Source organism: Rhinopithecus roxellana, chromosome 4, assembly GCF_007565055.1.
Source record: "Rhinopithecus roxellana isolate Shanxi Qingling chromosome 4, ASM756505v1, whole genome shotgun sequence".
NCBI classification, from domain to species: domain Eukaryota; kingdom Metazoa; phylum Chordata; class Mammalia; order Primates; family Cercopithecidae; genus Rhinopithecus; species Rhinopithecus roxellana.
Genome location: NC_044552.1, coordinates 13,954,765 through 13,976,230, shown reverse-complemented (window position 1 = coordinate 13,976,230; position 21,466 = coordinate 13,954,765). Strand labels below are relative to the sequence as shown.

The 21,466-nt window shown below is 44.6% G+C and overlaps 1 protein-coding gene across 2 annotated transcripts in view; it reads right to left on the bottom strand.

Annotated features, from left to right (window-relative positions):
* Positions 1–21,466, bottom strand: part of F13A1 (coagulation factor XIII A chain) — a 153,848-nt gene that overhangs the window by 18,897 nt on the left and 113,485 nt on the right. For both annotated transcript variants that reach the window (XM_010371346.2, XM_030928163.1), the window contains exons 11-13: positions 19,354–19,507; positions 11,595–11,882; positions 4,460–4,620 (exon numbers count right to left, since the gene is read on the bottom strand). In XM_010371346.2, the coding sequence (XP_010369648.1) occupies positions 4,460–4,620; positions 11,595–11,882; positions 19,354–19,507 (603 nt within the window). The remainder of the gene's footprint in view (positions 1–4,459; positions 4,621–11,594; positions 11,883–19,353; positions 19,508–21,466) is intronic.

The window sequence follows — 21,466 nt, the reverse complement described above, 5'->3', positions numbered from 1 at the left end:
AGGCGTTTAATAATGTAGTGCTTAATAAATCATAGCTGCTGTCATCATAATCACCAGGGGCTGGTCCCAACCCTTCTCGTGACTGAGCTGAGCAGGAAGGGCTGTGGTCTCCTCTCTGTCTCTCACATAATTGCACCCTGTGCCTGGCACATTTGCCCGCAGCAACCTTGAGGCTCAGTCAGTTGTGTGTCCATCCAGGCTCAAAGAGGTTGAAAAAGGGTGTAAGCGTTTTCTTAGAATTTACAGAAATATGTCCTATGTAATTCTGGACCTCTGAGCCATTGTGGTTTTGTACTTTTACTGCATTTAGCTCTCTTTCCAAGTCCTCATTGTTTAAAAACCTTTTATTTTAAGTTCAAGGGTACATGTGCAGGTTTGTTATATAGACGAATTTGTGTCATGAGGGTTGTACAGATGATTTTGTCACAAAGATATTAAACCTAGTACCCATTAGTTATTTTTCCTGATCCTCTCCCTCCTCCCACCCTCCATTCTCCAACAGGACCCCGTGTGTGTTGCTTCCCTCTATATATCCATATGTTCCCATCTTTTAGCTCCCACTTATAAGCGAGAACATGCAGTATTCAGTTTTCTCTTCCTGTGTTAGTTTGCTAAGATAATGGCCTCTGGCTCCATTTGTGTTCCTGCAAAGGACATGACCTCATCCTTTCTTATAGCTGTGGCTGCATTGTGTCCAGTCTACCACTGATGGGCATTTAGGTTGATTCCATGTGTGTGATATTGTGAATAGTGCTGCAATAAACATATATGTGCATGGATCTTTATGATAGAATGATTTATATTCCTTTTGGGTATATACCCAGTAATGGGATTGCTGGGTCAAATGGAATTTCTGTATTTCAGGAATCGCCACACTGTTTTCCACAAGGATTGAACTAGTTTACACTCCCACTAACCATGTATAAGTGTTCCTGTTTCCCCACAACCCCACCAGTACCTGTTATTTTTTGACTTTTTAGTTATAGCCATTCTGACTGGTATGAGATAGTATCTCATGGTGGCTTTGATTTGCATTTCTCTGATGATTGGTGATGTTGCCAATATCCAGCATCTATAAGGAACTTGAACATGTTTACAGGGAAAAAACAACCCCATTAAAAAGTGGGCAAGGGACAGGAGCATATACATGGCCAACAAGCATATGAAAAACAAAAAAGCTCATGGAGGCTATAATTCTTAGCAAACTAATGCAGGAACAGAAAACGTAATACCACATGTTCTCACTTACAAGTGGGAGCTAAATGATGAGAACTTATGAACACACAGAAGGAAACAACAGACACTGGGGTCTACTTGAGTGAGGAGGGTGGGAGGAGGGAGAGGAACAGAAAAGATAACTACTGGGCACTGGGCTTAATGCCTGGGTGATGTAATAATATGCACACCAAACCCCTGTGACACGTGTGTATCTACATAACAAACCTCATATGTACCCTCAAACCTAAAATAAAAATAGAAAGAAAGGAAAGAAGGAAAGGTAGGAAAGAAGGAAGGAAGGAAGGAAGGAGGAAAACTAATTCAACAATCGAGTTTTGTTTTATACAATTTATCTGACTCCTCCCCCTAGGCCTCCTTTGGAATATTTCAACTTGAAGTTTTCTTATTACTCTCCTCTCCCCCTTTTTTTCTCTTCTCCTCTCCATTCTCCCTCCTTTTTCCCTCCTGTCCCTTCCTCTTCTCTTCTGTTCTCTCCTTTTCCCTCCTGTTCCCTCCTCTTTTCTTTCCTCTTTTTCTCCTCTCCATCCTCTCCTCCCCTCCTTCCCTCCTTTTCTCCTCTGTTCTCTCCTCTCCCCTCTGTTCTTCTCTCCTCTCCCTCCCTTCCCCTTCCTTCTCCCCTCCCCTGCTGTGACTCTGCATTTCACATCTCCAGGAGGCTAGGGGACCCCCGGTCCACAGGCCAGAGCTTCTGCACCCAAGCCCTCTCACAGCTCCGTGACTCCTGGGTGGTCCTTAGGGTGTGAGTGCTTTACCCAGGAGCACTTCTACTCAATGTGGATTTGGGTTATCCTTGGAGTTAGTAGGGCTAATGGTTAAAGGACAGTTTATGGGATGATGCCCCATTCCACCTTTTTGAACAAACTTGGCATGGACAGAAGCCAGAATTTCCATCTCTCTCATGCTCTCTTCCCTATCAAATGTCTCTACTTCTAAATAAGTTTCCTCCAGGAGCAGCATCTCTGATTCCTTTGTGGAAGGAAACAGAAAACAAAATAACTCTCCGTTTAAAGTACTCTCTCCATGCCCAGGTCTGCTAACTTGTGGGATAAGGTATTCTGATTGTGCTCCTTGGGAATTAAACTGCTCTTTATGTAAGCCCAGAAGATAACTAACAAATAATCCTTCAAATTAATAGTGCCTAAAAGATGAAAGTTATCAGTTTCCTTCATACATCCGGTTTATTATCAGTGGTGCAACTAAATTCTATTTTCTGCTGTGGTTTGAGCACTTCACAGCTTGGGAAGGCTCTCTCCTGAGACCTTTGCAGGGACAGGCCGTCACTTCATAATTAGGTACACATGCAGGCCTTGCTGCTGGTGGGGAAGGCTCAGGGTTGAGCTCATAAATGAAACCTGCTCAACGGCCCACAGGGTAGCAAAAGCTGCTTTCACCAAGCGGCTGGGACAGGCCTGCAGTAGCAGCTGCCACATGTCTGTAGGAAGAGCCAGCTGTGAAGAACAGCTTCGGGGTGAGGGCGTCCTGCACCTTAAGCAATTAACTTCACGTTCTCATGGATGACGGTACCTCCGCAGCAACCCTAATCCCCACCTCTCCATTTTGCATTTGTTTCTGACTTTGCCTGCCAACCCTGCACATCCTCATTTTCATTCTTTCTTTTTAACCTTCCTGTGGAGATAATGCCATGGTGGGCCTGTGGGCCATGACAGAGGCGAAGGAACCAGAGACATGACAATGTAGGCCTTTGTAGAAAAGAATGGCCTGGTGTTCTGCTCCCTGATGGGCATTACATGCCTGTGAGCTTGGGTGGGCCTTGCCTTGGGGTGTCTCACTGTGTCAGTCACACAGAACCAGGCCATAAGAATAGTTGAAGGAGCGGGTTCACAGCCCTGCTTTTGCAGCCAGCCTGCTGGGGTTGGAAGCCCAGCTCCACCATTTGCTGGCTGTATGGCCTTGGAGGAGCTATAAAATCTCTCTGTGCTTCAGTTTTCTCATCTGTAAAGGGATGCCAATACTCTTTACCTTGCGGGGTTGTTGGTGGTTGAAAATGCACCCATGTAAAGTGCTTTAAAAACAGTGTCTGGAGCCCAGTAGTTACCCAAGGAACACTGCCATTCTGAATGCTGCACAGCAGCCATTAGCTTTCCAAATGATACACAGCAAAGGATTCATGAGAAGCAAGGACTACCCTCACCCTGCCCACCTCTAGGACCATTAAAATATGATCAACTTTATAAAGCTTTGATTTATCTACCACCTTAGAGCAATGTAGTTTAGCAGGATCTGTGCTAATTGCTCTTAATCACTTCAAGAAGATTGTTCTCCGGAGACTAGGGAAGGGCTCTATGCCCTGGATAAGGGCTGCATGAGATGTCACTTCTCAGGGTCTCTGCCAGAGGCCTGGGTTCCTGCTTCAAGGGCAGGAAGGTGTCTTATGGATTTAACCACAGAACCCCCAGAAACTACAGCAGTGGGTCTGAGAAGTAGGAGCACGTGGGCTCCCACATTTGTCTCCCACTCTCATGCACCCTCGGCCTTCCTCTGCCAAGTCTCTTGAGCCACTTGGGCAGAGATTTGTGGTGATCACTGGAGAGGCACCATGAAAACTACTGATCAAAAAGGCAACAAAACCTATGGTGATAGAAGTCAGAAAAGTTATTATCTTGGTGATGGTCCAGGGGGTTATTGGCTAGAAAAGGCATGAGGGAACTTTCTGGGGGTGTTTGAAATCCTCCATTTCTTCATCTGGCTCATGGTTGCAAGGCACACACACACACAAAATCATCATCAAGCTGTATATTTTGATCTGTGCAATCTACTGTCCACAATTATACCTCCATAAACAAAATTACTGTCCAAAATGTTGCAGGCAGTTTATCTACCTCTTATAGCATGCCTGACCCACTTTATTCTGGAGACAATGAAAGTTCTAAGTATCTGTAGCCACTACACATCTTTATCTTCCTCCACAAGTGTGTTTATACCCACAGGTTATATTTATATCTGCAACCACATCTATATATTTAAATCTGGAGAGGAGAGAAAAGTGTTATATGTATGTGTCTATATATAGGGCAGTTTACTTCTTTCAAAGAACACGAGGATCCTAGCACTGGTATTTTTTTGTTTTGTTTTGAGCAGGACATTCATTCACACACACACACACACACACACACACACACACAGAAGCACACACACGCACACATGAACAGTAAGTCTGCGTGCCTTTCTCTCTGTTCCAGGATGAGACGCTAAGACTGACCTTGATGATGAGCTCAGGGATGGTCAGCACGGTGGACTTCTGCTTAGCCAGAACATCCCTGGTCTCATTGATGCGAGCTGTGACAAAGAAGTGCAGGGATGCTTGTTCCAGCAGCTGACCCATGTACTCGCCGGCTTGGATCAGTACCGCCTCTTTCTTGACTGGCAGGAGAAAACACACACGGGCCTGGCATCAAGACTTGAGACAGCGTCTACTTTACTTTTCCCCAAGTTTCCCCATCCTTCCCACATTAGCCTGGAAGCCACCAGGAACACAGCAAAGGTAAGGGGCAAGTGGAACGAAGAGTCAATTGGGGATCAGCTGTCCTGCTTCTTAGGTAAAGAATGTGCTGGAAATTTAATATTCACTGAAGTCTTACTGGAGAAAATGTGTCAAACCTTCCAAACAGTTCTTTTGCTGTTGTAAAAGAAATGCCATGGAAAAGATGTGATTTTTGTGGCAAGGAAGGATCAAGGGGTTTTAACGGTGGCTTTGATTTGGGCTGGGATCATCCCAAAATGGACCACGTGGGGTGCAGAAGTCCAAGGCCCCCATTCCACACGTGATCCCCTTGTCGAATAAGAAGTGTCTCACCTAGGCCATGGGCCACACTCAGACAAAACTGTCAACTACATAAACATTGTAGCACTCCACATTTTCTCTCCAATCTGATCTCATGATTTTTCTATTTAAGAGAAGGAAGCTGTTGAAACCAGTGTCTACCAAAGGCATTCAACGATCTCCAAACCTCTGTTTGTGATTTAGAAGACCTCTGTGCCAAACGATTGTTCTCTCAGTGGAAACCAGTCACTGATGTCAGATTTCTAGGTCCTGGGGACAAGCCAATGAGAATGACATTTGGAGAATGGGGAGTGGTCCTGGCTCCCCTCCAATTACCATCTGGGCTGAGGATGGTGAGTTCTATCTTGTGGCTCTGGCTCACTTTCTCTCTCTAACTCCCATTTCCCACTGTCCAGGATTCTAGTGAGCAATGGGCAGTTTCTCTGTAGGCTGAGCCCAGGTGTGTACTCGCTGCTACCCGGTCGGAGCCAGATGCCTGCATGTGCCGACAGCTGGCAGACCCTGCAGGTGAATGGGTGGCTCATTCCTCCATCCCCAGCCACAGGGAACAGACTCTATGAACCTCCACAGAACTGAATGTCTTTACTGCTTTCATTCTCAATTTCTGGCTTTTGCCAAAGACTTCTCCTTTCTGTGGAAGTTATTGAAGGAAACAGCTTCATGGCCAACAATTCCAGTGCAGAGGGTAATACATTTTAGTCTGCTGTACTGAACAGCAGTTTGCAGGAGCATGGAGTGCCTGTGGATGGGCATGCACCAGAGCAGAGAGCAGGGCCCCTCACTCCCCACTGGCTCGAAGGTGTGGGTACATTGAGCCATGCCCATCATCTGTAGAGGAACTCTCACACCTGTGCTGGATCTGCAGCAACTGGCTCTGGACCTTGAAGACCAAGAGGCTGGGAAGGCCTCTGCCTTGGGCAGCACTTCTATTTGGAAGTCGCTTTCCAGATGTGTAAGTGCTGTGCCTGCTTCCAAGACTTCAGATTGAAGAGTCCTCAGTCTTGGCTCTATATCACAATCACCTGGGGACCTTAAAGACCTACCAAACTGGATCTCATTCCAGGCCAATTAAATCAGAGCCTTGGAGGACCCAGACACCTGTATTTTTAAAAGCTCTGCAGCTGACTCTGATGTGCAGCCAGGGTTGAGAAGGGCCCCTCCAACAACCAGGGTCATCCTTGTAGAATCAGCCCTGCCGACAGCCTGGGTTCCAGTGGAAGAGATGGCTTTCCAGTCTAGGTCTTTGCTGTTCCTCCACCTGGGAGCTTGTTACAGATGCAGGTTCTCTGACTGCTTACTGCACCACTGAAGTCAGGATCTGCATTTGAATAAGACCCCAGACAATGCCTATTCAAGTGTGAGATGCTCTGAGAGACGGGAGGTTCTAACAGCAGAAGGGGCAAGTTAGGGCCAGAGTTAGGGTGGACTGAGGACTACCTGGATTTTAAATTGAAAGGCCTGCATCCTGGGAACCCCATCAATCCCTGCAAAACTAGAAAGGTTGGTCATTGTAGACTAGCAGTTGTCAATAGCGGGCAATGTTACCCCCAGGGGACATTTGGCAATGTCTGGAGACCTTTTTGATTGTCGCAACTGGGGTGGAGGGTGAGTTACTACTGGAATCTGGTGGATAGCGGCCAAAAATGCTGCTAAACATCTACAATGCACAGGATAGTACCACAACAAAGTATCCAGCCCATAATGTCAATGGTGCTGAAACCAAGCAACCCTGCATACAGCAGGTGGATTATCAGAATGTATTGGTCTATTTTAGGCAAGCACTAAAGAGCTAGCTTTGTTGGCTTGATTTCTGGAGCAGAGCTGTTCTATTTAGCTCTTTAAAGCTATGACCTTGCCTTGACCTTGGCCTCCAGGTCCTGCCTTTTGGAATGACCGGCTCTTATTGCTGTCTTTGGACCTAAGCCTGGACCCTGCTTCCTCCGTGGCTCGCCTTGTGATTAATAGTCTAGATAAGTGAGGTTCTGGCCTTCTATTGGTTACAGCCTCAGATGAGCATAAATAGCCAGTTTGTCGTGTCTCTAGATAGAATGGATGAAATGGCAAGGTGGAAGGCCTCGAAGAACCTGCATTTTGCCTCTAGCTGCCTCCAGTAATAACAATAATAAAATGACTTCCTCTGGCTATTTCTAGAGGACTGTGTTTGACCACTGGGTTTCTTTTGGCTAGTGGGATATGACTTCTTTACAGAGGCTCTTGCTATCTTTATAATCTCGGTATCAGGACCCTCTCTTCTCTGAGGTAGAAAACTCCCTAAGTCATAGCACTAAAGAAACCAGGCTGTGCTTCAGAGCCCAAGAGAACAGTGCTTCTGAAATAGTATGTTATGTAAGTGCTGTGTTTTGCCACTGCACAAGAAATTGTTCTAGATAAAGTTGATTAAACGTGGCAAGAGAAGGAGGAATAGGTTTTCGCGCTATGAGCGGTGGGGCTGGGATGCTGCCAATATCATTTACGGTGTCTGGGGAAAGCCAAGGGAGACACAGACTGGAGCTGCCTCATCTCTTTTCCAAAAAGCAAAGAAAACTAAATATAGCCAAGTGGAAATGATAGCACCTTTGAAGGTACGGAGAGGTTTAAGTTATTCAGATCTCCCAAGCTGATTCTAGCACACGCATTCCCTTTAATCATCAATCTGGAAAGTATGCCTCCCATTCTACTTGGAAAACTTTCTTTGCAACAGGGGCATCTAAGAATGCTTGATCAAGGCCTAAAGTTATGTGGCTTTTTGCAATATACTGCAATTTAATTTATATTTCAGTACACAATTTATTGCTCAGAGTTAATGCCACCTGCCTGCAGGGCAAAGGAACAAAGAGTCCCCAGTTCCCTTCAAGTTATTCAGGACAAGCTGGGGCTGGCCAAGTGAGTGGGAGATGTGTTCCCATGGACTCGGGTGGAGGTTTGGTCAGCTGTCCCTAGGTCAGTAACTGAGAGAATGATATCATTCTGCTCACCCATACAAGCTCGTTCTTTAATTGGATTAGAGAGGGAAGGGGAAGGAGATTACGAGACAGGACACTTGTGAGGTGGGAAAAGGGCTGACATTTGGTTCTTTGTCTAAGGATCTGTGCTAGACTCCAGGTAATGGGGGCACAAGGAAGGGAACTGGCTCACTTGGGGCCAAGTTTACACTGAACTGGCTCACTGTCACTGCTATTATTTGTCTACTCTATTATCTGCTTTGCCTCTCATTGCTGTTTAGGGGCTTGAACACATCGACTCATCTTTCCAGCTTCAGTTTCCCCAAATGTAAACATGTTGGAAGTTACCATTTACTGAGAGTCTACCATGTGCCAAACGTTTCACATTTATCACTCATCTGGTTTCCTCCACACCCTCCTTCTCTAACACCACATATCCAGTCCATCAGCCAATCAGGCGGGCTCCACCTTCAGCACATGCCCGGATGGGACTAGTTCTCACTGCTTCCATCACTAGTATCAGCACCTCTCAGTGGAGTGACTGCAGAAACATCCTACCAGTCTCTAACCTTCAGCCCTACTTCCTCTTTAGTCTCTTCTCAACACAGCAGCCAGTGGTCTTTTCAACACAGAAGCCAGTGGTCTTTTCAAAACCTAAGTTAGATTATGCCACATTTCTGCTCAAAACTCTCTAAAGGCCCTCAGCTCACTGAAAATAAAAACCAAAGACCTTATAAAGGCCTACAATTCTTTATATGGTCTGCATCCAGCACTGCCTCCTTGCCACCTTTGTTCCTGATTCTGGCTCCTTCCTGCTCATTGAACACATCAGACATGCTCTGGCCCCAGGGCCTTTGCACATATGGTTTCTTCTTCTGACCTTCAGTCAGGTCTCTGTTAAATGTCACCCTATTAGAGAGGTTTTTTTTTTTCTGAACACCTCCACAAGTACTCCCTGTTTTCCTTAACCTGCTTTATATTTCTATTACCCATATAACTATACTATAGATTCACTTGTTTGTTTGGTTCCCCATGAGATCACAAATTCAGTAAGAATAGGCATTGCTGTGTCTCCAGCATAAAACAGAACCCGGACTTGCAAGCACTAAATAAAGGTTTGGGGAATGAATCAAGAGCTCTGTGGTGTGCATGCTATTGTTCCCCTTTGCAGATGAGGGGAGAGAGCTCAGAGTGCTTAAGTAACTTGGTCAGGAAACACAGCTGGTAGGTTACACAGTCATCGCTTACATCCAGAATTCTCTATTTGCAAAACTCTCTGAAATCAAATGTGGCTGCCTATTTTAAACAATCCCCATGACTGTTGTCCTCTTCAGTCCTTTACACTGACTATTCTTTTCCATGAAAATTACCTTTACTACCCTAGGAATAAGAAAAGTGCCAAATCTTTCACTTTCAAAAAAAAAAAAAAAAAAAAAAAAAAAAAAAAAAAAAAAAAAAAACACTATAGTGACTTTTTTTTTTTTTTTTTTTTTTTTTTTTGAGATGAAGTCTCGCTCTGTCCCCCAGGCTGGAGTGCAGTGGCACGATCTTGGTTCACTGCAACCTCTACCTCCTGAGTTCAGATGATTCTCCTGTCTTAGCCTCCCAAGTAGCTGGGATTACAGGCACCTGCCACAACGCCTGGATAATTTTTTGTATTTTTAGTAGAGATGAGGTTTCACCACGCAGGCCAGGCTGGTCTGGAGCTCCTGACCTCAGGTGATCCCCCCGCCTCAGCCTCCCAAAGTGCTGGGATTACAGGCATGAGCCACCGCGCCTGGCCCCACTATAGTGATTTCTTAATTGTTAGTTCTATTACTGAAGCTAGGGAGATTTGCTTCCTTCAAATTTGAGTAAGTTCCTTGGAATCAGGATTTTTAAAAACAGTTTCTCATTTTTCTGGGAATATTTTCTGAAACCTCAGCAAGGGTACCATGATCTGTGACAGCCACAAAATCCAGAGAGCTTGAGAGCAATTGAGACTTGTGGCTTGGCCATCCCAGGGGAGTGTATTAGTTTTGCTTGCTTTTGCTTTGTCAAAATTGTTATTTGTACACTTTTCTTTTCAGTGCCACACATCAGGCCAACAGAACTTGGTGCCCCAAAGTGTCAAGGTCCTTTGCAACCTGCTCTAACTCATGCTCTGCCTGGAGACCAGTTTCTTCCAATTGACTCGTGTTGTCCATCGTGTGGTCAACTATTGTGTCCACCAAATATGAACTTCCTAGGAAATATGATTTTTTTGAGATTGTAATCCCCAAGGTAAGCTGCAGCATGTGGACCCTGATCTTCTTAAAATATTCTGTTTTTATAGTGAAGAAAATGCTTGGAAGGATGTGTATGCAAGGACGAGAAAGAGGCCCCACAAGAGATGGCAGAGGCAGAAAACCCCTTCATAGGCCCCTCCTAGATGACATTTATTTGTCTCTAGCCTCCTTTTTTCTTTTTGATACAGAGTCTTGGTCTGTCACCCAGGCTGGAGTGCAGTGGCACGATCTTGGCTCACTGCAACCTTGGCCTCCTGGGTTCAAGCAATTCTCCTGCCTCAGTCTCCTGAGTAGCTGAGACTACAGGTGCCTGCCACCGTGCCTGGCTAATTTTTGTTTTAGCAGAGATGGGGTTTCACCATGTTGGCCAGGCTGGTCTCGAACTCCTGACCTCAGATGATCTGCAACCTTGGCCTCCCAAAGTGCTGGGATTAGAGGCGACAGCATTTTTAAGAAGCGGCCTGTGTGCAGCGTGTAGATCTTCCTGCCTTTTGAATGGGAAAGCAAAGCACACCATTCATTCTGGACGGCCCCCAAAAGACTTCACTAACTTGGGAGAGAGGCATCAGCAGAGGGCCTGTTTCTGAGATGGATCATTTAGATCCATGCTCCACAAACTCTCCTGTACACTCCAGTCCCCTTGGGATCTTGTCAAAACATAGTTTTTGATTCAGAGGTGTGGGGTGGGACATGAGATTCAGGATTAAAAAAAAAAAAAAAAAAGCCAGATGCTGATGCAGCTGGCTCATGCACCACACTTTGAATAGCAAGAAGTTACATTTAATTCTCACGACTCAGGGACTCTAGGCTTTGAAAATTTCAATGCTCACTTCTGTGCATGAGATGTGAAGATGAAAGTGGAGGCTTTTGGGTCGAGTGTGGTGGCTGATGCCTGTAATCCCAGCACTTTGGCAGGCCGAGGTGGGCGGATCACCTGAGGTCAGGAGTTTGAGATCAGCCTGGCCAACATAGTGAAACCCCGTCTCTACCAAAAATACAAAAAATTGCCGGGCATAGTGGCAGGTGCCTGTAATCCCAGTTACTTGGGAGGCTGAGACAGGAGAATTACTTGAACCCGGGAGGTGAAGGTTGCAGTGAGCCGAGACCACACCATTGCACTCCAGCCAGTGTGTCAGAGCGAGATTCCATCTCAAAAAAAAAAAAAAAAAAAAAAAAAAAAAGTGGAGGTTTTTGCAGAATAAGTGAGTTCTCCCTGTGAGGCTCACACTTCTGAGATATTGGGGGAACTTTAACTTTGATATGAAGCTATAATGGGCATTAACACCTAGCAAGACAGGGGCCAGACAGCAAGTCTCAAAGAGAACCACACCATTGTTAGCTTACAGGACAAGGGCTCCAGCATCACGTCGAACGTCTCCTTCTTGAATTCTGCCTTCGAGACCCCGGTGTAGAAGGTGATGTTGGCTGAGAGATAAGCTGTGATGGTGTAATGGTTGTGGCTGTTGTTCCGGAAGGTGATGGTGAGCTTGAGGTCTTTTCCCAGCACGGCATTTTCCACTTCAAAGTCCATGTCAACTTTGGACCTCGATTTCATGACACCCTCTGTGTTGAGGGGCTTTTTAGCTCCGTACATCAGGGCAGTTTCTAGGGCCAATCTCTCTTCTTCTTGACCTGGGGGAGATCCAGAGATAATGACAGGGAAAAATACAATCCACCACAGAGAAAGTCACATTAATGGATGCACTGTGTGCTGCCCTTGTTGGGGTGCTTCTATAAAACCAGCTTCAGACCTCCCGGGAGGCAGGTGCCATTATTATTCCTATGTTATAAATTCTGCAATGTCAGATTCCCAGAGAGTCAGTGACCAGCCTAGACTGCGAGTTAAGAGGTGACAGTGTTGGGATCTATCCAGAAAGGGGTTTCTCTGGGGCCACTATTTCAGGGGGTGGGAGGTAAAATTGGCAATGTGTATCTCTTCTTAAACTGTGGTGTCAGTTTGCTTGCCTTCCTTAGTCCCAGCCATGTGGCTAGAATTTGGGGACCTCTAACAATTGGGAATAATTGCCTCTTGCCATTCCACCTCCTGCAATGTAACTTTTCCCTCGGATTTGTGAATCCCCTCTCCCAATAAGACCTGTCTTCCTCATCTCTCCTTCCACTTGGGCCTGTCCCACTTGCTCTTTGCTGAGCTGATCCTTGAGGGCTCCTGCCCTGTTCTTCCCTATCTTACTCAGTTGCCATTGCCCCCAACGCCCATGCTGTGGCAGAAGGCAGAAATCACTGTTTACCAAAACTTGCATCCCCCAGTCCCCAAGGATGCTGGGCTCTGGCAAGACACTAAAAAGGCGACCCTGCTCAAGGTGCTTTGGTCAGATCCCTTGGAGGGGCACTAGTTGTCCAGCGCCTCCTGGAGATGTTCTCCACCTTCATTAGCAGATTAGAGGTTCTAAGTGAAGCCCAGCAGCAAGGACACCTCTTTGCTTTTCTTTACACAAGGTTTCCCAAACTCATCTGACACTGAGGTCAGTTTTTCGAGGGACATCTATTGACATATGGTGGTGCACCTAAGTTCTAATGCAGTTTGAGGTGTATGTGCTGCTTTTACGAAAATGTTTTGTGCAGGGTTTCCAAAGTGGTTGTGATGGAGATGAAGGGAGGAAGAGGAGGATAGTAAGCTCTGGAAGAAGAAAAACATAGCTTTGTCTAAGTGAGGAGGCAAAAAATACAGATACAAGTCAGGCCGCAGAGGGAGCTTGTGCCTCAGACACTGAGAAGCTGGGACGATGGTCCTTACAGAGCCTTGGACAAAAGGCTTTGCCTTGGGGACAGGGCTCATGCAGATGTGAGGGATGGGTCATTATCCTCTTTTCCATCCTAAATACCTTTGGGTTAGTGTTTGTGCATCCCTAAAGATAGAGATGAGAAGATGAAGGCAAATTCCTTGGCTTGTAAAAACTAGGCTTTAGAATGGCTAGTGAAAAAAATCACTTTAAAATAAGAATCCTACCTTTTATAATTATGCTAGTTTAAAGGTACTCTCTTCTACTTTATCTAGTTCATAATGAAATGCAATGGTGACTGAGAGGTCAATGAATCACCACAACCCTCACTGAGGGCTAGCTGTGTGCCAAGCACCGGGATAAGTGCTTATTGTGCCTTGTGTCATTTGATCCTCATAACAACTCTACAAGACAGACACTATTATTACCATCACTTTCCTTGTTTGTAAAATAAGCATGTCTACATCCTAGGTTTATTAGGTGAATTAGAGGTAGTAGATATATAATACATGGAAGCTACTCTGCAAAGACAGAGAAAATGCCAGAAGGCATTGCATACAAATGTGAATGTGTATTTGTGTGTGTGTGTGTGTGTGTATTAACGATTTCCCTGATTGTCAAGACTGCAAGAATGTGCCAGGAACTGTTAGTCTAGGACAAGCATCGGCTAGAGCACTCGGAGGGAGATAAGAAAAAGGGAAGGAGGGGTGAGGACAAGGGAGGTGCAGTGAAATATTTTAGCAGAAATCATCTGGCCAATAGATCCATGAGAAGAGAGCATTAATGATGATCACTTTGGATGGGGGCCAAATATGCATTGAGGCAAAATGCAGGAGGCAAATTCGAGCAGCAGGAACATATCAGAGAGGAGCTGAGCTGGCCGAGGTGAGGGGAATGGGAGAAGAAGCCTTGAGGCCAGCTATTAGCAACTTCACGACCTGCCATGGGTGGAGGAACCTGGAGCTTCCTTCTGGGGAAGCAGCAGCCTCTGTGAGCAGAGACCGCCAGGCAGAGGCAGGCTGGGGCTGTTCCAGGAAGCGCAGGCCCAGAGTGGAGAAAACAACTGCAGGCTTTCCCAGAGCCTGGCAGAGTAATTCCTGTTTCTCTACAGTTATGCTCTATGCTCTGGCATCTTACATAATTCAGGGCCACAGGCAACATTTTAGTGCTATGAAAGATTTATCCAAAGCCAGATTTTATTTTCTGAGATTCTTCTACAGCCTCTGGGTGCAAAGTCAAAAATATCTTTCCATTAACTAGGATGTAATAAAAGAGCCCTTTTACGTTGGATGAAGCTTCTTCTCATTGTTCTGGCTTTAGCTCCACTGTCACCTCCCCTGTCCTCCCCGTCTTACCTTGTGTAATGTGTCCCCAAATTCTAGTCCTCTCGGCTCTCCCTAACACATACCTGGCTTTATTTCCTCTTCCTTGTCACAGTACTAGTTACTATGTGACGTTATCTTCCCTGCTGGAATGCAAGCTCCATGAGAACAGAGACATGATATGGCTTCTCCACCTCTGCATCCCCAGGCCCTGAAACCCAGCCTGGCACAGAGGATCTGAAGGATTGAGGTTTGGAGAAGCACTTTGCTTTCAGCCAGAGACAAAATTTTCCTCTTCATAATGGTCCAGTTTAGGACATTTTATGTTCAACTAAGCCCAGCTGTGAAAGTGCCTCCCCAGTAACCATTCATTCAAATCATCTCACGCTGTTGGAAACTCCATAATGTTCCAAACACCGTGCTAGGCACTAGGCACAGAGGAGAGACACAGCCTTTCCCTTACTGGTGCAGAAGGAACAAGTGAAGAGCAATCTCAGCACAGATGTGTTCACCACAGATGCTGGGATGAAGGTTGGCCTGCAGTGCATGGGGACGGGAAGGGGCGTGGGAGGCTTCTCAGAGTTCTTGGAGCCCTGGCAAGGCCTAGGAGGCAGGGGGGGCTTGGCTTGTTGGAGGAACTGCTAGCAGGTCCCTGGCCTCTGCATATAATACCTGTGGGGGCATGCTCAGGAGGTGCAGTCACCAGGTGCCAAAAAGCCACTTAGCAAGAGGCTCTGTGAGTTAGGACTGGATGCCCTGGAGGCCACAGGGAGAGAGGGGGTGGGGGTTTTAAGCAGTGCTGGAAGAAGCTCAGGTTTTTTTGTTTGTTTGTTTTGTTTTGTTTTTATGCGTTTATAGAGGTTTTAAAAATTTTTCATTATACTTTAAGTTCTAGAGTACATGTGCACAATGTGCAGGTTTGCTACCTATGTATACATGTGCCATGTTGGTTTGCTGCACCCATTAACTCATCATCTACATTAGGTATTTCTCCTGAGGCTATCTCTCCCCCGTCCCCCCACCCCACAACCGCTGGGTGTGTGATGTCCCCCTTCCTGTGTCCAAGTGATCTCATTGTTCAGTTCCCACCTATGTCCCACCTATGAGTGAGAACATGCGGTGTTGCGGTGTTTGTTTTTCTGTTCTTGCGATAGTTTGCTGAGAATGGTTTCCAGCTGCAGAGGCCCAGGTTTATATTTCAGATATTACTTTGGCAGCAAGGCAAGGGCTAGACTGAGGAAAGGAGGGCCTGAGGAAGTAAGGTGGAATTGGGAAGCTAGAGCAAGTATTTTTCCAGGAGAAAACTAATCATAGGCCAAATGAATAGGAGTAGTATGGCAGGAATAATAGAATTACTAGTAATAGGGGAAACTTTTATTGGACACTTATTATGTGTCAGGCACTATATTAAGAGTTGTACACACCAGATAATGTTTAATTTTCAGGCTACGATGCTGGAGGGGAGGGGATGCATTTGAGAACGATTTCAGAGGGGACATTTCAAGGATTTGTTGCTTGACTCATTCTTAAGTAGCTAAATTTGAGTGGATGGTGGTTCTCTTCACCAGAGTAGGGGCAGTGGGAGAAACAGATCTGAGGTGAGGGAGGGAGTGAGAGGTGTCATTTGGGAAGTTCCAAGTCAGGTTTCTGTGGGACATTTAGGTAAAGTCCAGGTGGAGACACAGACATGGGGTGATCAGTATATACGTGAACATTAACACCAGCTATGTGGGAAGAACTTCAGGTGGGTGGGAATGGAGTTCAAGGATAGAAGCCTAGAATGAAGTGGCATTGGAAGGGGCTGAAGAAAGGGGAAAGCTTATAGTCAAAAAGAGATGGGAAAAGAGGGTCAGGTAGGAGGGAGTGGAACCAGGAGAAAGTAACATTGTAGAAACAAAGAGAAGACAGAATTGTAAGGAAAGGGAGTGAACAACAGCACCAGGAAGTGTAGGAAGGTCAAGTAAGCTGAGGTCTGACAATTGGGTGGTCTTGGCAACCTTGAGAACAACTTCAAGGATGTGCTGGTAACAGAAATCAGGACAGAGTGTGTGCGGAAGGAGTGGAGAAGGAACACAGCAGGATGCAAGTCCAGGCAGCGCTCCAGGACGGCAAGGAGGCGAGGAGGAAGAGACAGTGGTGAAAAAGATTTTTGTAATTTTGTTTAAAACACAGCAGACATTTGAGCCTGCTTAAATGCTGATTGGAAGGAGACAATAGAGAAGGAGAGGTGGAAATACCAGTGACCCTGGGAGTAAAGAGGGAATGGGATCAACACATTGTTATCAAAGAAGATATTGCCACTGGAGAAGTCTGCAGAATTCTGGTTTTCAAAGTCTTATCATTTCTTAATTGTATATCTCGAAAAAAGTTATAAAATTAATAATAAGCTTTAGTAAGTTGAAGTGAAAATGATCTTTCCATGATTTAATTCATTAAAATAGTTAATTCCTAAATCTAGTAATACCTTTGTTTCCTGTGATTCTACTCATTTCCATATTTTGGTGTCTACACTCAGCATTTATGGATCAGAGAAATTATAAGAGATTCAATGGTGAGAATCAGGGTGGGAAGCACCGGGCCACGGATATGACGAGTCCTCACTGCATGCCAGTGGCCAGTGGCGGCTATCAATCCCTCTATCCCACCATACTCAGATGCAGTCTTCGTATTCTTCTCAAAACAACACTCTACTTGGTCATTTCCAAAGTTCCAGCTTGAAATGTATATGCCACCCTTGATTAAGGAACTATCCACTTGGGGTCAAACTCCAGCCCAGAAGCAGGATGGGTTGTCTCTTACAACCATCTGTGTGGATTTAGGGATTCTTCCAGTTGGACCAGACCTCCACACTGTCCCTCTCCCTCAGCCTTGCCTTCTTGCTAAACTCCAGAGGCCTGGACCTCAGATGTCTTCCTCATGCAGTGCGGACACATTTTGTTTTAATTTGGCATCCACCCCCAGCCAAGCCCCTGACTCCTGTTTCGTGGACTGGGTTTTGGTCTTTCCTCTCATGGCATCTGATTCTGTCCCATTCCTGAGTTGGCCTTCACTGTCACCTCCATGCTGACAGCTAATGGCAGCTGTGCTCAGCTCCATGGTTTCCACGAGACATCCGTCATGTGGACAGCTCGCTTCCTGCTGCCCCCAGCTGCCTGTAGGTGCAACTTTTGTTCACTACTCTATCGGGTCAGGACTTATTCCAAATAGGACAGTTCTCACCCCAATCCCTGCCTTACTGCCTTTTCCTGGGGACCTCTTTCCCCAGCTTCATCTGCCAATTCTTGTGTGTCCTTTGGGCTTAGTGAGCTCATCACTAACTTCCTCCACGAGGCCTTCCCTGACTGCCAATTCTTGGCTGGGAGCCCTTCTCTGCACCCGGCAGCACCTGTCCACCCTGTGCCAGAGCAATTCTCACCCAGCACAGTGAGGGCTGCCTTCTGCTTTTCTCCCCAGCTGCATGGGAAGGCAGGGCTGTGCATGTGTCCAGCTCTACACAGCGCTGGAAGATGGCAGGTGGTAAGAGCCAGCTGTCGTGTGGATGAATGTATGAATGAGTGGATGTTGCAGCTAACTTTTCTATGAACTTTCTTTTTTGTTTTTCCAAACATTTTTTTGCTTATAACTATAGTAAGAGGGCATTTCTTGTTTGTTTTGTTTTATTTACACTTATATTGTTTTAAATTTTCCTTTAAGAAAAAATACAAATGACAAAAAAAAAAAAAAAAAAAAAACACCTTTGTATCTGTGTTATGCAATGGATGATAACCAACAGAAAAGGAAAATGAAGCATTTCAAAAATACAGTGAAAATTCACTAGTTCAGATAACAAAAATTCTGACTTTCTGAGACTATGCACAAGTGTTCTCAATTCAGCAAGCTTCTTCTTTATAGTGCAAATTACTTTTGTAAATAAGAGCAGGACAACTGTCTAAAATATTTAAAACAAATTCTGCACTCCTTAACACTTCATGGATTCCAATGAATATTTAGGTATATGTAACTACTTGTCATTTTTAACCATTCACTAAAGTAAATACTCCTGAGAACCTCTGGCAGTGAATCATTTGCAAAATATATTGCATGTTCCCCATGAAGACACCCACGGTCCTCCGGTTCCTGGCCACTGCTGGCCTCGGGCAGCTTTGTCTCCAGTCACTGGGCATTCTGAGCCTGCAGGACCCTAAACATACAGGGCTGCTTCACGCCTCGTAACTTTGATCTGTTTAGCTTTCTTTAACTGAGGTCCACGACTTCGCTTCTCAAGTCTTTCTTTCTCTGAAACAGTTGGACTAAAGGTCCCTACCTTTTGTTTCCAAAGACCCCTCTGCACAATAATCCTATCACTCAGACCAGGACAGGAACTGGGTCCTGCTCACTGCTGGGATCTCCAGCACCAAACCAATTACAGGCATAGAGTGGACACTAAGCATTGATTGAGATAGAATTAAACTCAGTAGTGCCATTTGAAACATTCTATGCAATAAAAGTCAACAAAAATCCACCATGACATTATTTTATAATTGAAACTGGCATTCGGCCTAATTGTCCTGAGTTAGAGAGATTATATTGTCCTATTAATATTGTATTATCTACTTTGTAGTATTCCATGATAATGTAATGGAACAATGTATGTGAAAATAACTGGTAAAGTACTAAACAAATGTGAAGTTGTTATTTTAATTTCTATTATTGAACTAAAATTATGTTAGTTACACAGTGTTTTCTAATAGGATTATTTAAAATTAAGGTTCTTATGAGCAAGAACATATTCTATATTCTGTTAAAATAGATATGACTTTAAATCAAATCATTTCACAAGCCATGTGAATGAGAATCCTGCCCAAAGCAAGCTAGCAAAGAAAACTACAATGAAAAATTACATATGTGATGTGTCTTTCACGCATGAAAGTTTATACTTCTGCTGTTGCTACCAAATGCTGCAAATGCCAGTCCGCTCTCTGGAACTCATCTCTGAGTGACAATGAATAAGTACTAAGTGGACTTGGGCAAATAAATCTTCATTCAGTGGTAGTAAATTACCTTCTTGGAATTTGTAAGTATCAGTAATATCCATCATGCCATCTCCTCCAATTTGTTTGGTCACAATTAATTTCCCAATGTGGGTGGCATCCACATTTTCCACCACATGAGTGCCATCTTTCTTAGCTGTAATGTAAATGAGGTCGCTGTTGACCTGAAAACAGGAGAGGAGAGCATTAGCCATCATCACATGCCTGTTGTTGCTAAAGTCTTTAACTGTCCATAATGCAGTCGTCTAGAGATCTCTGGAGCTGACACGCCCCTTTCTTCAACAACATTGGATTTGTATCATAGGACCAAACAGATTTTGAATATATTCTAAAGGCGAATCTAATTTATTTAGCAGTACTTTAAATAAAATTTATTTGAGGCTGAGACAATACATTGCCTAAGAAGCAACCATTTTTCTCTCTCCTCTGTCTTCCTGACAAGTCCTACCTCTCATGGGAGAGAAGACAACGCCATGCCACCATGCCCATCGCTTGCTTCCCTGGACTGCTTTTGGGCTAACTGTGACTACGTGACCGACTACTAGGAGGAAGAGGAAGTCTGCTAGGTGACTTCTGGGAGACATTTTTCCCCTTTGAAAAAGGAGAGAGGTACATGCATGAGTTTGCCCTTCCCTTTCTGCTTTCAGGTGTTTGCAGGTGGAGTGAAGGAATGCTTGAAGCTGCTGTGGCCATCGTGAGACAGTGAACAGAAACATGGCCGACAATGAGAAGGTGGCAGAGTAGAAAGCTGAGAGGCTTTTGGGTATTTGGTGGACTTAATGATGCTGTTAAATGGCTAAGCCAGCATCAGGACCACCTATTTCAGGATTTCTTATATGAGAAAAATGAGTCCCCATCTGTTTCAGCCACATCAGTTCTGCTACTTGAAGCCAAAAGTATTTAAATTGAACAATAACATTAAATGATCTAGGAGGAACTCAGTCTATTTTCTATTGGTCTAGCCACTAAAATGTGCTATTTGTGGGACTTGGAAATAGTGTCTTGGGGCCATGCTGGCTGCCCCCAAGCTCTCCCAAGGCCCTGATTTACCACTCTACTTTCTAGAGACAATGACTAATGTGTGCCTGAAAGCTGACTCCACCAGAGTCTTTTATTACATATTTTACAATCACTTTCTTGAGAATTCCATTTATTATCATGGAAGCAGTCAGGAAGCGTGAATTGTACTGCTAATAGTCATTGATGTATTTACTAAATGTTTCCCAAGCTCCTCTCCAAGCCTCAGTTACCCACTCTTTAAATAGGGTGACAATAACTCCTTCTTCATAGGATGATTGGCAGCATTAACAGAAACAAACGCACATACATTACTTATCACAGTGTCTGGCATAGAGTAAATGCTCAATAAATGTTATTGACCATAATATATTATTATATTGTTCAAGGATTCAGAATCCTAATGATGAACAAAATAGATTTGATCTCTGCCATTATAGAGTTTGTGTTCTAGTAAGCATGATTCTGTGCATCAGAGTCACCTGGAGAACTTCTGAAAAAAAAATAGATGTCTGATTAAGGAGGTGGGACCTAAATCACGTGAGGCCCTAAAGCCATTATATTTTACAAAAGGTCTCACACAATTCTGTTGGACAGTCAGGCTTGAGAAGCCCTGCAATATAGTACAATAAGTACCATGAAAGAAAAAGTACAAGATACTTTGGACATGGGGCAGTGGGGTCAGGGGTTGGCTAGATAGCAACAGCCAAGGTGAAACCTAGATGGCCTTTGAGAGGAACACTAGATTTGCTGCAAGAAACCTGGGTTCCCATAGTGGGCGTGTCCTTGTAGAAAGTGCATGTTAATCTCTATGAACTTCAGTTCCTGATTCTGTAAAATAAAAATGATTAAACTTGTTCTGTCAATTTTATGGGAGCATTTTAGGTCAGAGTGAGATAAGATCTATGTGAACATGACTTATACATTTCAAAATTGAGTAAAAAATATAATAGTCATCATTAGGTAATGGAGAAACTTGAAAATACATCCCTAGGTTTTAAAGTTGAGGTTAAAGAGAGCAATTTTACTTTCTCACAGAATGTTCTGAGTGCACATGAAATTGGATTTCTACTAAAGAGGAGATAGCCAACATTTATTGCATGCCT